The sequence below is a fragment of the Pecten maximus genome, unplaced genomic scaffold (assembly GCF_902652985.1).
Source record: "Pecten maximus unplaced genomic scaffold, xPecMax1.1, whole genome shotgun sequence".
Taxonomy (NCBI): Eukaryota; Metazoa; Mollusca; class Bivalvia; order Pectinida; family Pectinidae; genus Pecten; species Pecten maximus.
The window spans coordinates 6860-22708 of record NW_022982948.1 but is presented as its reverse complement, the minus strand read 5'-3'; the positions used below and the strand labels follow the sequence as shown (position 1 = coordinate 22708).

Below are 15849 nucleotides of genomic sequence, written 5' to 3'. Positions count from 1 at the left end.
TGATATAATAAAGCTTTAATTTACATCCCTGACCGTACCGGTCACCATTAGTACCGTTATTTATGATATAATAAAGCTTTAATTTACATCCCTGACCGTACCGGTAACCATTAGTATCTGTATTAAAGATATATAACAGCTTTAATTTACATCCCCGGCCGTACCGGTCAATATTAGTACCTGTATTTATTATATACTACAACTTTAATTTACATCCCTGACCGTACCGGTCAACATCAGTACCTGTATTTATGATAATAATAATAATGATGATGTAATGTTGAGAGGAACAGTTGTGGTATTGCCATTCGTCTTTAAATAACACTTAATGTGTAACAAAAGCCTGTATAGAACGTCACAGTACATGTTGTATCGAATGCACCCCGGTACAGTTAGGTCCTTCCGGTACAGACAGAGAACTGTACAGGCGGGGATGTAGGCTGACAGACCCTACTCAATATATTTACGTTTCCTGTTGGGGATTCTTGATCTACAGAGGTTGAAATAGGAATGTGTATCTAGAGGAGGCTACATTGAACATTTTGTGATAATATTACCGTTAGGAAAATCATAATGTCTGCTGAAAGTAGTGGAGAGAACCAGGACTTCAGAGGAATGTTGGTGCGGTTGTCCAACTTATTGAAAAAAGACGATCTGGAGGCCATGAAATATATGTGTAAAGATGTTATTGGAAAAAGAGACTTATCTAAGATAGAAAGTTTTTTCGAATTGTGTGACAATCTTGAAAGTCGGGATATGCTTGATAGTATTAATATTGCGTTCTTACAGAAACTACTCACTGACTGCTGTTCCGGAAGAAAGGATGTGTTACATGTTTTAGAAAGTTACACTAAACCACAAAATGGGATACACAATGAAACAGGTAATGAAACACAGCTCCAATAATGGAACGGGGTATATTTACCAAATCTTTCCACACCATCTTCTCTTATATCCTCATCTATTGAACCTCATTGATGATGGCCAAAATTAAGTTGATTAATGTATTGTATATCCGGGAATTTTCGTACTAAATCGTTTTCGTACCGGGTATTTTCGTACTAAATCGTTTTCGTTCCAGGGAATTTTCGTACCAATAAATAATGATATAAGGAATATCGATTAAAATATTATATAAAATATGTGGCGATTGTTTGTCTTGGTATCTTCAATTGTTTAAAATAAAGCCAACGTTTCGTGCTATTTTTCCCTGTATGGCTTTCTGTTTATGCGGTCGTACTAAATAAGGTAAGTGTTAATAATCGTTAATGTGCATCAACATTCAACAAATACTATCAGACATCAAAAATTTCAAAATAACATAGATATTTCATAGTAATACATGTCCTTTAACTGTTTAACCATTTACCAGGTGTCAGATAACTAAGTGATAATTGATTAGCTAATTAATTTGATTGGCCTAGACACGCGTCTGCGAGCAGTGAAGCGTGAACGCGACAGTCACGATTTCAACACATAGAAATCCAACAAAATCCTAAATGAGAAATGTGAATAAGAATGGATCTGAGAATTATTATGAGTAATAATGATAAAATGAATGAAAATATTGACATTATATTTTTAGTACGAAACTACCCGGACGAAAATTCCCAGGTACGAAAATGACAGTGGTACGAAAATGGATCGGTACGAAAATTCCCGTTACCATATAGTGTATATGTAATATATATGTATGTACTCCCAGAGACATATATAGATATATGTCTCTGGTACTCCATTACGTTTTCACCCAGAATAGTATAAAAAATGATAGATTTCAAAGATGATTTTACTGGTTTACTAGGTTCAAGAAAATAAATATGTATTTTGAGGTGTCGGCTCCGTGCATCGCTAAATGTATTGTGTGCTTTAATTTTGTTACAGTACTAAGAGGGACATCACGGTAAACCAATTTTTATTTTGTATTTTTTTTTCATATTATTGGGTATATCTTTAAAAAATATAACTTTATGAACAATAACCATTCGAATTTGATGATATACGGTAAACCTCCGGTTAGTTCAAACAAAATGAAATAAATATTGACAAACCTGTTCAAATTATTCGAAATTATGCTTCAGAAAATAAGCGCAAGTTCGAACTATTCGAGTCGATATCGACAAAAATCTCGGCAGAGTTAAATCATTAGACACAGACACACACACACATCCATTGTAAATCTGATACGTAACAACGGCGGCCTGAACAATGGCACATTTATAAATAAGTAAAATGATAGTATTTTATTTAATTCAAAGTCAATTGATCGTTAAACGTTCTTCATTTCGCGATAACTATGATGGTTATTGCTCGAAGCTGCTCGGGCAATGCGTAGCCTATAGGCCCCAAAACAGTACAGTGCTACATGTTTCATTTGTGACACAAAAGTTAAACATTTGTACAGTATAGGGTCCTAATCTCTGCATGGCTATGTTTTTTATCTGAATCAGAAACTATCGCTTTATTTTTGTAATAAATGATAAATACATCGAAAGCATAGTCTACATAACTTGTTGCGTTTACGAAGGCACTACTGTAAAAATAGGCGATATATGTTGATAAAATTAGGTCAGAACATCAACATGTCGGCTTTTAAATATGCCCAGTCGTATTATCTACCAAACATATATTTGATACCTGCAAAATTATCCATCACTAATTGGGACAGCTGTGGATTGTTTTGACTGGATATGAACGTCACTCAGCATGACCGGGCAGCCGATCCTTTCAACTTTACCGCAAGCGACACCTCGCATGGCCTGCTTAATTACCTATAGCGTATAGTAAGGTTGCAGGTTTTCAGGTAATACCTTCATTGGCAATAATTAAGCGATGTCCAGTCACATTTAAATAATCATAATGCTAAGTTAACACTATATTTGAAAATACATGTATGATTTCTTAGTTTGCTATTTCAATTTCAACAAATTTTATTATACAGGATCTTATAGTACAAAGGGATTTGACAGCAGGCTTAGCCTATATCAGTCTTCTCCCACATAAATATGTAAATGACATTTTGATAATATAATATTGATATAATTTTTCTAGACAACTTGAACAATAGAGCTATATAATTAGGGTTATTTATAACATTTGAACATACACTCATACACTCATACACACATCATTGTAATAGTTTAAGTAGTTTTTCCTAGTTTAACGGAATAATTTCTAGTTGAAAAGTATCAAAAGTTCAGGAAATATTTTTATTTATATACGTAAACATTAATATATATATATAAAAAATAGATAATTATACAAAATTTTGTAAAGCAAAAGCGCTTAACCTACCTGACATTGAGAAAGATGAGTATTTTATTAAACAATTATAATGATATACATACATATTAATGAAATATTATATAATTAATTGATTCAATGAGAATAAAACCTTCTCGAATTATTTATAAATCTTTCTACATTACTTAAAACAAATTTGTTAAGATCAAGTGAAAGTTCATAGTTACCACATGTTAGTAAGTTAATATCTATAAAACCAACTTGTATAAATATGTCATATATAAAGTGCCTTATATGGTTGTAATTTGGACAATAGAAGAAGTAATGGTCTAGATCCTCAGAGTAATAACCACAGGAACAGGATGAATTTGGAATTAGATGATCTATTAATCTGTGATAATTTAAGTTGCTAGCAGAGTTTCTTAATTGGCAAAGAGTGATATTTAATTTTCTAGGTGAGCATAGTTTAAATAAATGAGTAGTATCAGTGTTTAAAGGTCTATTTCTATTCAATTTAGATTTAAAAATATTCAGTGAAGGAGCACTAGTTAAGTCTGTTTCAAGGGAGTTCCAAATTTTCATGACATCAATGAAGTAGCTGTTATCATACAAGTTTGTTCTGCATCGAGGAATATTAAAGAATCTATGATTTCTGAGATTATGATGTGGAGCATTATTATTAATATAGGGTCTAACAATATCAAATAAATATTCAGGAGTCATTTTGTTCAATATTTTATACATTAGGATAAGTTTATGTTTGCGACGTCTTTCAATAAGTGGTTCTAAATTAGTTTCAATGTAAAGTTTATGATGAGATGTTCCACTTCTTAACCCAGTTATTATTTTCATTGCTTCAATTTGAATTGATTCAAGTAATTTCGACTCTGCAGTAGTACAATTATCCCAAACAGTATCTGAATATTCTAAAATTGATCTAACATATGAACAATATAGTGTAATTAATGAGTTCCTATCAATTTTATGTTTGAGCATTCTTAAAATGTTTAATCTTTTATAACCTTTTTCATAAATATCTTGAATATGATTGCTCCATGTGCCTTTAGAATTGAATGTGACTCCTAGATGTTTGTGTATATCTTTCTCATTCAGAGGCTGATTATCAAAAATAAGTGTTGGATGATTTCTGGGTTTTTTTTGTTACGGTTAATGCTATAGTTTTATTTGGGTTGAAGATTATTTTCCATTGGCTAGCCCAGTTGTTGATAGATTCTAAATCCTCATTTAATTCCATACATGGAGTTACCAAGTCATCATCTACAATAACATATAAAGAAGTGTCATCAGCAAATAGCTTTATATTGGTACATACTTCATTAGTTAGATCATTAATAAAGAGTAAAAACAGAAAAGGTCCAAGAATTGATCCTTGAGGGACTCCAGAATTTACATTTTTAAAACTAGATGAATAACCATCATATACAACTCGTTGTCTTCTATTTGAGAGATAATTTTCAAACCAGTTATAGAGATTACCTTTTATGCCATATTTTTTTAATTTATATAATAATCCTTTATGCCAGACTCTGTCAAAGGCTTTGCTAATGTCACAGAAAACAAGTCTTATATCTTTCCCTTCATCTAAAGTTTTTGAAATTGTATTATATACTGTGAGTAACTGATTAATAGTAGAATCATTTTTCTGGAAGCCAGATTGGTGAACACTAATTATATGATGTTTGTTTACATGATTGTACACATATTTGAAAATAATTTTTTCAAGTATTTTAATAAAACAAGGTGTAATTGCAATGGGTCTATAGTTACTAGGATCATCAGTGTTTCCTTTACCTTTATATAAGGCATTTACATTTGAAGATTTCCATGCAAGTGGAATCTTACCAAGGTCTATAGTTTTTTGAAAAAGAATTTTTAAAGGTTTGACAAGTGAGGGTAAAAGATTCTTTACAATTTTAGGTGACAAATTATCAGGTCCTGGTGGTTTATTCTCCTTGATTATTTTAATTTGGTCTATGATATCTTGTTCAGTGATTTCTATATTATTAAAATCCAAGTGACTAAGGGGAGGTAATTCATCAACAATATCATCAGGATCTTCATCAACTGCATTAGATATGGAAGTAAAAAAATTATTGAGAGCCTCAGCCTTATCAAGAGGATGTAATAATGTATTACCATTAACTGTGAGGGGATTTGAGGTAGATTTATTATTAAGATCACTTATTGATTTGGCTATTTGCCACCATTTTCTAGGAGGAGTATTTTTATCTAATAGAGAATTTTGCATCTTTGTCAAATAATTAGATTTTGCTTCCCGGATTAACTCAATAACTTCATTACGAGAATTTCTGAACCTAAGCCAATCGCTTTCCTTGTTAGTGTTTCTAGCTATTTTATGAACTCTAGTTTTCTTTCTTAATCTATTTCTAATTATACTATTCATCCAAGGTTTGTCATTTGGGCGTAATCTTATCTTTTTTGAAGGAATGTAAGTTTCAGCTAATGTTCTAATATTGTTTAATATTTTATCATTAATTACATCTACATCATTGTCATTTCCAATTATTGTTTCCCAATCTAAGGAAGAGAGATTAGCATTCATTAAGTCCCAATTTGCTTCATTATATTTATAGATAATTCTTTCAAAGGACCGTTCTTTAAATACTTTGAAACATAGATTAAGAACTATTGGACAATGATCACTGCATAAAGGTGGTAGAACTTCAGTATTCTGTATCATATTCAAGTTATTAACATAAAAGATATCAATACATGTTGAGGATGTACTAGTAATTCTGGTTGGTGATTGATTTACATTATCAAGTTGATATTTAGTAAGAATTCTAGAGATATAGGAGTTTGGTAGTATGTTAAGCATGTCTTGGTTAATGTCGCCGGTTATTATTAAATTGGTGTTTGTATTGGTAAGGTTGTCTAATAGATTATCAAATTTCTGCCAATATTCCACTAAAGTGTCAGGAGGTCTGTAAATACAGCAGAGTAGTATAGATTTATTGTTTGTTTTGATTTCTATAACTATATTTTCAATCTCATTAGATTCTAAGTTTGGTATTCTCTTGGTTAAAATATTATTTTTTGTGTAGATAATAACCCCACCACCTGGTCTACCTATTCTGTCACATCTAAATATGTTTGGGTGGGATTTAATTTGTAGATCTTTATTTTCAATTTCATCATTGAGATGCGATTCTGTTAAACATAGAATATCAATTTCAGAAAATTCAGTTTCAATCAAATCTAATTTGTTCCGTATTGACCGTACATTCAAATTAAGAATAGAAATATCATTAATGGTATATTTGGAGTCAGATAGTAAAGGTCCAGGATTAGGATGCACAGGTCCTGACATAATAATAATAATTAATTGTACAAGAGAACGGTACGATATATTCTTTAAAAAACATTGGTTTTTGATGGAATCAAACAAGATAAACTCATTCACACAACATTCATTCACGAAATTAAACAGAGATAATATACAATACATTTAGAACATTAGTATCTATAGGTTATATCATAAACTTATGCTAACCTATAATGTCTAAATTAATACAAATATACCTACAAACAGAGCAAAGTAATAAAGAGATCTTCAGTCATAACATACCGACAATCCTTGTTTACAGAATACCGGAAATAAAGGGAGATCATTCTAGTTGGAGTTATACTTAGATGCATAGTGCTTTGTCAGCTTAATTTTAAGAGTCACTCAGTTACAATATTATTAAGAAGTCTGCGCATAAAAATTATACAACAGATAGTATTTAAACAACAGTTGTTTCAATAATCAATATAAGAAGAAAATTAATTCAATAAATTAATTGGAACTAAGTGCATACAAAGTTATAATCTGTTAATAACAAAAAAGAAGATGACTGTCAAATAAAGCTAACATACAAAGAGATATTCAATCATAACATACCGACAATTCTTGTTTACAGAATACCGGAAATAAAGGGAGATCATTCTAGTTGGAGTTATACTTAGATGTATAGTGCTTTGTCAGCATAATATTAAGAGACACTCAGTTACAGTATTATTAAGAAGTCTGCGCATAAAAATTATACAACAGATAGTATTTAAACAACAGTTGATTCAATAATCAATATAAGAAGAAAATTAATTCAATAAATTAATTGGAACTAAGTTTATACAAAATTATAATCTGTTAATAACAAAAAAAAAAAAAAAAAAGATGACTGTCAAATAAAGCTAACATATAATGGGTTTAACAACAACGAATTATTATTTATATTATATTACAATATTCAGTCATAAACATGATAAGAAATTAATAATATGATATGATGATATATATTAACATAATATGGATATTCAAACTAAAATGAACATATTTGAACAGAACAAAACATTCTTATTTAGAGGATATGTCAGAATGTTTACTATAGTCAAAACGAGGCTGCAGCACATGGTAGTCAGTCAACCAAGTAAACATGTGTCAAAAGTTATTTGGGAGTTACTGGTTTGATGGAGGCTGATAGCGGATTAGTTTGCTATAACCACCGCGAATACAAATATCATATGTTATTTATACATCGTCGGGGCCTAAATTTGCAATCAGCTGTCTCGTGCGTGGTGTATTTTGCAATGTAAAAAACTGAATTAACGCTAAAATATGTGGCATATATTAAATTATACACGCATTCCAATGATCATGCATACAATCTAATAACCCAAACGTGCCTGTTGATCAAATTTAAGTCTTGGCATTTTTTTCTGGACCGGTCGTCGGGGCCGGGTCGTCGCGAGTTTTCAATGAATTTTGCTGAAAAAAATTGTACCTTACGTTCTTAATTTGACAAGTTCGAACTATCCGAAATAGTGTCAGTTATAAACAACCAGAGTTCGAACTATTAGTAGCTAAAAAAATATTGTTTTTCTTGAAAAAAATGTGTGTTCGAACTAGCTGCGCGTTTGAACTAACCAGAGTTTTACCGTATGTACATAAAAAACATCAATTATTAATTATAAAAAGGTTATCACAATTCGTTGATCAACAATTTGGGTATGTAAATTTTGTGACATACACGATAAAACGCATGCGCAACACAAACTAAAACACATGAAAACAAAAATGGCTTCCAACGTGAATCGACTGCGGTTGAAAACAATAACAGCTTCCACAATAAAGAGAATTATGGCCAAGTGGGCCAAAGACAATCCTAGAATTACACTGCGCCGCAGTACAATAGATTGGAACAGTTCAAACATGAAAACAATGACTGCAGTAATACGGACGCTGCTCGTATTCTGCTTGATTGCTGAATATAGTAGGCCATAACAAACTCGGTAATATTTATACAAAATCGGAAATATTGATACAGTCTGTACCAGTACATCGCTACTGTCAATATACTATATGTACAGTGTTTACACTTATAAACACATAAATATTTGCCCTGGAATATATACAGAACATGTTATTTAACATTTAAACTACTGTATAATATCGTTATCCAACTATCCCAGATGGAATATTTCGACTTATAAGCTATCGTGTGTTTGTGTTTACAAATGAACATACCTCGATTTCAAAACAGTCACGTGATGATTTTAGAATAATTTCTCCGCTAAATTTAGAGGGGGCATTCCCAACTAAATCAAGTGGTCAATCTGGACTTAGAGATCGACTGTGAACATTGGGATATACAGCACAGAAACATAACTGGAAAGGAACAAAACACGTACATTCAATAAAAATAACAATGTTTTTACCGTGATGTCCTTTTAATTTGAAAGTTTATAATAAAAAATCAAACTTTCATTAATTCTCTTTTTTTTGTGTGTGTGTTTATTTATTTTTTAGCTCACCTGGACCAAAGGTCCGGTGTCATGAGCTTATGTCATGGCTCGGCATCTGTCGTCCGGCCATCAACATTTGCTTCAAATCGCTACTAGTCAAAAAGCTCTTATTGGATTTTTACCAAATTTGGTCAGAAACATCCTTGGCAGTAGCTATAGGGGAACAGATTTTGCATAAATGGTGACTCTAACCCCAAAGGGGCCAAAGGGGCAGGGCCCAATAGGGGAAATAGAGGTAATTCTTTAAATCGCTACTAGTCATAAAGTTATGAATGGATTTGAACCCAATTTGACCAGAAACATCCTTGGGGAAAGGGGAACAAATATTGCATAAATGGTGGCTCTGACCCCCGAGGGGCCAAATGGGTGGGGCTCAATAGGGGAAATAGAGGTAATTCCTTTAAATCACTACTAGTCATTCAGTTATGAATGGATTTGAACCAACTTTGGTCAGAAACATCCTTGGGGAAAGCGAAACAGATTTTGCATTAGGCCACACCAAATTAATCAGTTGTTCTTTGGGAAACTGGTAAAAAAATGGGGCGAGCGAGCGAAAAAAATTTTTCTAGCAAAAAATTTCCATTTAGAGATTTCAAGAGGCGAAGAGTTCAAATGATATGCGAGCGTTATTTTTTTCCATTATTTTTTTTTTCACCAAATGTTGGAAATAAACTGAATACCATATTGAACAGATGTTTGTGTCTATTTGTGATTAATTCAAGTACATGTATATCATGAAGTGATTTCATACACAAATAACTAAACAATTGTATGTAAAATCCAACAACAATTTAATACCTGATCTACTTGATCAAATCAAACTTAACACAGTTCTCTCATTTGTATGGAACAAATACCGGTATAATAGAAAATAATGTATAAAACAAAAGAAAATTGGCACAGAAAAAAACAAAATCACTATATCATATATAATTATCTGGAACAAAAATAATAATAATACCATATAAAACAACAGAAAATTGGCATATTAGAAACATGATCATTAAAATGTATATGGCTATCCCAAAGTTAGCTATCTTTTAATGTTTTTGGGAATTCAGCATCTATCAAATATAATTGACTTGTATTTAACAGTAAAACTAAGGGCTTTTCCAGTAAAACATCTACCCTACCCCAGGACTCCAGTTTTTTTTAGGGGTACCACCCAAAGAATGTATTTAATTAATTTTAATACACAGAAGTAATACTGCGAATAAAAAGGTCATAAAACGTTTCATTGTTCTCCGCTTCGATCGCTGTATTTAACATTAGTGCACCCGACCCCCTCTGTACACTTACTATAAAAATACCCATACTATTCCAAGAATTTACAGCAGACTATCCTCGTGCTAGGCCGGAGCCTTTCCGCCATTTTTTCATCTCTGCATCAGGTATCAACGAAATGCTTGTTTGGGTCGGTGTTTCAAGCGTCGAAATGTGTTGTAATAACCGGAAAAAGAAGTCGGAAGACGGGAAAAAAATCTGGATTTGACGATTTTTCCGGAGGTGCGGGAATTTTTTTTTTTAATTTTTTTCTCGACTTTGATATTTTTGGAGCGGGATTCCCGACGAACAACTGATTAATTTGGTGTGGCCTTAATGATGATTTTGACCCCCAATGGGCCAAAGGGGTGGGGCCCCATAGGGGAAATAAAGGTAATTCCTTTAAATCGGTTCCAGTCATTAAGTTATGAATGCATGTTGTAAAAACAATCCTTGAGGTCTTTCAGACCCTTAGAGAGTCTGGACTTCATTATTTCTTTAAAGCAGTTGGGATCCCCACACTATAACCATATGTAGCATTGTTTGAGATTGACAAATGACACGAATTGAACATGAACATTATTTTGACATTTGGTCAAATCCAACCAGGTGAGCGATACAGGCCCCATTGGCCTCTTTTTTTTTTTTTTTTTTTTGTAATTCATGCCGCCCACTATGGCGTTGTGTATATGATGTGATGGTGGTATATTGTACTGTAGGCCTATATGCTTATTTTTTGTGGCTGGTATAGATACAAGCATCAACTGACCCCAGTGTACATATATATATCGTCCAGACAAGTGCAGATAAAAATGCTTGTCTGTTTCCATAGTATAAATATAGGAAAGTATAAAAGGGCGAGAGTGAATGAGAGATGAAATATTAGGGAATAACACAAATAAAAAGATTGAGTCAGAGCATAGAATACTGGAAAAGGCCTGGATGTTAGAGTCTCCAGTGGTACAAATACAATAACCTTGAAGTCTGTGTTTGTGTTTTCTTGACATTCCAGCTGGATTTCAATATTCAAGGTTTCTTCTGAACTTTGACATCCTGACAAATAGTTGTCTGATATAGTGCCCCTACACCAGAAAATGATTGATTCATCAAAATTTTTAACTAGTATTAACCGAGTAAATTATAGAACTATATATGGTATTGATTCTCCTACAATAGGTTATATACTCTATCATTCAACATATCTTTGTATTTTTGTCATAATTTATATGTTACAAAAACATAGAGAGGTTTTAACTGACATCAGTAATCATATTTTCAAGTTTAAATCACATCAGTAATCATGACAAACATGCATGTGTAATTGAGAAAATGTCAGCAAGTACAATTGATTTATAATGAGGTAATTATATCAAGTTTATATTAGTTAACATTATCAAAAGCTATGTTAAAAAATTCAGTTTACATCAAGTTTAACTGCTATTTGATGTTGATAATGGGTATTATATACATACTAGTAATAATAATTGTCAAGTAGTAATAACGGCAGTCTAGTACAGACAAGTAAATTGTCAAATTTTCGAGGCAATCTGTCCCTTTATTAAGACACAGGTAAATTAAATACGATCAAATATAGACATAGAACATGGAACAGTTACACAAATATAGTGGGTATAAACAACAATGAATATCGTTATGTTGTAAAAACGATCCCCCTCTGCAGATAATTAATTCGCCGAGGGCCTATTATGATTAATTAGAGAACATCTTAGGTGGTGTACAGATCGTAAAAGTAAATGAATAAATAAATAAATATATAAATAATATAACTAAAAGGTTTAACAAAATAACATCGCGAGTTGATCATGATTCGATGTGATGGCAGCGCGTGCTATGTAGCGAATGTTTTTGTTTTTCTTCGCGGTATGTACATTTCTTCCCGCAAATCTCGGCCCAACAACGGGTAGCAGTGACAATATCAGGTGGCAAATCCCATATTACTGACTAAAATTAGTTTGTTTTAACGAAATTGAATAAATATTTAAATCATATAAATGTAATTGTGTAGAAAGGTATAATTTAGGCATTAAAAGCAAACAGAAAGGTGGTCGAAAGTAATAATATATATATATATGGAAGGAAATGAGTTTGTAGTTGGAAATGCTGTTTTATTGCATTTTTGCCAGTGAACTATAGAAATTTATCAAAATGATAAAATTTAAAAGCGATGAGCAGTGAAGATAGAAGATTTTGCAATGAAAATATAATTTTTTTTGTTTGTGACCAAATAGAGCGAACCTGTTTGTTTCCAATTAAAGCGAAGATAGATAAATGGGTTATTTTTCTGTATTTCTGAAATATTCGGACTAATTTATGACAAAATAATCACTTGACGTTAGCATTTCATGCAGATTCTCCAGTAAAAGAAGAAAACACTTTATTGCGTTGATCAGTCCTTTCAAAATGAATGATGTTGCTGATTCCCTCACTTTTTGACACTATTAATTCTTCTATGTTTTTAATGTTTTTTAGCATAAAAATGCAATAAAAAGAAAATTGAATGGTTTCTAGTTGAAAAGAACATATATTTCAGACATATGACAGAATATTTTGATAATTTTGAAATATTGATATTCTGTAATACTCGTGAAGTATGCTATATTCAACGGGAAACCATTAAATATCCTCTGTATATTTATTGAGCTGACTGACTTTATATTCATTGTATAAACATATGAATTGGTGTAGTGAATTTCTGTATATCCATTGCAATCTTCTCATTTCAGAAGCCAACATAACACAAAACGTACAGTTGAATCCAGTAAATCCCCAACAACAGATTGTATACCTGCAGCCTGCCCAGGGTTTCCACAGTCATCAAATGTCACCAAGTAGTGCTACCTACTCCTTACCGACTTACGACTACAAACGTAAGTCTTGGCTGTGTTATAGGGCCAATAATATGTAGTACACTAATGAGAATACTAGTTACTATATCTTTACTGGAATATATATTCAACCAGTATTAACAAAAACACAATTTAAGGACTGGACTTTAATTCACCTCACCCATCTTGCTCTGAAAAAGGTTGGAGGTGTGCTTTAAGGGACAGGAGCATTTGTTAAGTCTGATACATTGTATGTCATAATTTTAACTGACAGGTTCAGATTACCAAAGCATGACCTTAGAACATATATGGGATGCAATATCCTTATATTAAAACTTATGAAAACATATATATAATTATGATTCTAGAAATCATGACAATCATATAACAGTGAGCATGTAAATTTCAAACTTGATGTACACGTTAAATTTTACAATTAAGTCAATTTTTAAAATACCCAGCAAAAACACTGTAAGAGGAATATTGCTTTTTCGAATTAATACACAAAATAACTAGATAAAAAATATAAGATATACACCATATACATAAACATTTTTTTTATTTAGATGTTGAAAAAGAAATCAATTACCTGACGAGGAAACTTGGAAGGGAATGGCGTTTCTTCATGCGTACCTTAGGAATATCTGACTATGACATGGCTGAGATGGAGCAACAGCATCCACGTAACATGCGTGAACAGATTCATGGTTGTTTTGTGATTTGGGTGCAGCAGAATAAAGGTGCCGTCAACAAGAATATGCTGATAAAGGCTTTGACAGATGTTTCTGTGGAGAGATTTGATCTCGCTGCTAACCTGGAGGATAATGACTTTTCTTAACTTTTCGGAAGAAGACAGAGGTTATTAACAATCAATATACCAATGCTTGTCCTAAGAACATTTCTGAAAGTCCAGCCTAGTAAGAGATGTTTGGCAGATTATGTGATATACAATGTCTATATCTAGGTGGTGTAAGCATGTGTCAGAGAAGGAATTCTGGTGGGGATATCTAAAGTTAATTTTGTTAACAGTATTTTTGTTCGAAGAAAGTAGTTCTGTATAGGTACATCCGATTGTCAAGGTTTCATTCCTGTGAGAATGATCATACAAAGCTTAAGGCTGTATATCTGATCATCATATCATCTGCATGGTATGTGGATTGATGCAGAGACCATTTTTGAGAATAACTCTGATAAGTTTGTAATTTAGAAAATGTCTTATCAATAGAGACTTGTATAAGGTCATGAAGAGGAAGTAATTGTATTGTTTTTTTATGCTATTGTTAGTTACTGTATGTGTTAATAATGGTACCAGTTATGACTGATTTTGTATCCTAATGAGGTTATAATTGAACATTCCCAGCTGCCAGTCAGCAATGTATATACAGATATAATTTATGATGGATGTGTTATACTTCAATGGATTGTTTTTCCTCCTGAACTGTGAAAGGTATGTCTTTATGATCGAGAACTTCAATGTTCATAAACACTATATAGAATACTGAAGGACAGTACATAAAACTTGGTGTGTATATCCTCAGTTGAATGCTCTATAGTGTATTTTGATTTATCAATCCTCCATCTTTACTGCATGGAATCATGATTACTAGAAACACCCTGCAGAAATATTACTGACATGCATGCCTCATATAGAAGCAGAAATAAATGACTGATTTTGTATGCATTTATATTTGTGGTCTAACTACTTTTTTCTGATACTTCACAGCTTTCTGGGCGAGTTCCCCATTTCTCCCTCAAAGGGGTGTAAGATCTGTTATTCTCTTACCCTGGACAGGGATACCCGCAGTTTTACAGGAGTGAGATTTTCTTATCTCACCCTAGGGAAAAGACAAGCTACACATGCTCTTTGAACATGCTCTTCTTCTCGAAAGGGTGACGTCACTATGACCTGACCTGGAACATTTGAATGCTAAATATCCATATTATTCACAAAAGAAATTGAAATAAGTATTAAATATCAAGAGTTAACAGAGTGTTTGGTGTTCTTTTTGACAAGCTTATTGGAACTGTATTTTGTACGAAACACCATCGTAAGGTGTAAAGCCTCTGCTGCAGCCTTAAATCACAACAGTCATCCGCCGTCCACGTGTTGTTGTTTACATATGTTTGGATTTTGTTCACACTACGATTGGAAAACAGGATAAGAGAAAAATAATCATTCACCCCTTTTTGAGATGAGATAGGGGGATCTCAACCCTCCAGGAAGATTGTTAAGTTCCTAAACACTCGGCAAGCCTCATGTTTGGGAATTTAAAAATTCCCCCCCTCGGGTTGAGATCCCCTATCTCACCCCAAAAGAGGTGTAAGCTTCCGTTAATCTTGCATACTTCACAGGGTAATCTTGTTTGCTAGGGATGGATAATTATCTCACATGGGGTAAGGACAGCGTCCACATGCTATGATGTCATAATAAAGAATTGTCAACATGTATTGTTTCTGTGATGTCATATTGTTCTTTTGAATAGGGAATCCCTCATCTAAACCCTGGGATTGTTGGCATTCATTGGATGAATTATATATATATGTTGTTTTTTTTCCAACTGGAATTTGTTTATTTGTGGGTATTTGTGAGCAATTACCAGGAGAATTATTTGTTTATTCACAATTTGCGAACTGAAAGGATTATTGCCGTAGGCAGTGTAAGATCTTTGTT

At 32.5% G+C, this 15849-nt stretch overlaps 1 protein-coding gene across 2 annotated transcripts; it reads left to right on the top strand.

The window, feature by feature from the left end:
- Window positions 1–399: 399 nt before the first annotated feature.
- Window positions 400–15631, top strand: LOC117321177 (fas-associated death domain protein-like). 2 transcript variants are annotated; one of them, XM_033875641.1, is made up of 3 exons: window positions 400–883; window positions 13077–13220; window positions 13745–15631. In XM_033875641.1, exons 1-3 carry the CDS (start codon window positions 574–576, stop codon window positions 14014–14016), a joined length of 726 nt encoding a protein of 241 aa, XP_033731532.1. In that variant the 5' UTR covers window positions 400–573; the 3' UTR covers window positions 14017–15631. The 2 variants fall into 2 exon arrangements, with proteins under 2 accessions (XP_033731532.1, XP_033731533.1); XM_033875642.1 differs by having other exon boundaries at window positions 445–883; window positions 13080–13220.
- The last annotated feature ends 218 nt before the right edge of the window (window positions 15632–15849 follow it).

Bases quoted from the DNA above. Each gene is read 5' to 3' on its own strand.
- LOC117321177 (XM_033875641.1), top strand. From the start codon at position 574: ATGTCTGCTGAAAGTAGTGGAGAGAACCAGGACTTCAGAGGAATGTTG. The intron at 884-13,076 runs GTAATGAAACAC...TTCTCATTTCAG, and splicing joins TGGGATACACAATGAAACAG to AAGCCAACATAACACAAAAC. The intron at 13,221-13,744 runs GTAAGTCTTGGC...TTTTTTATTTAG, and splicing joins ACCGACTTACGACTACAAAC to ATGTTGAAAAAGAAATCAAT.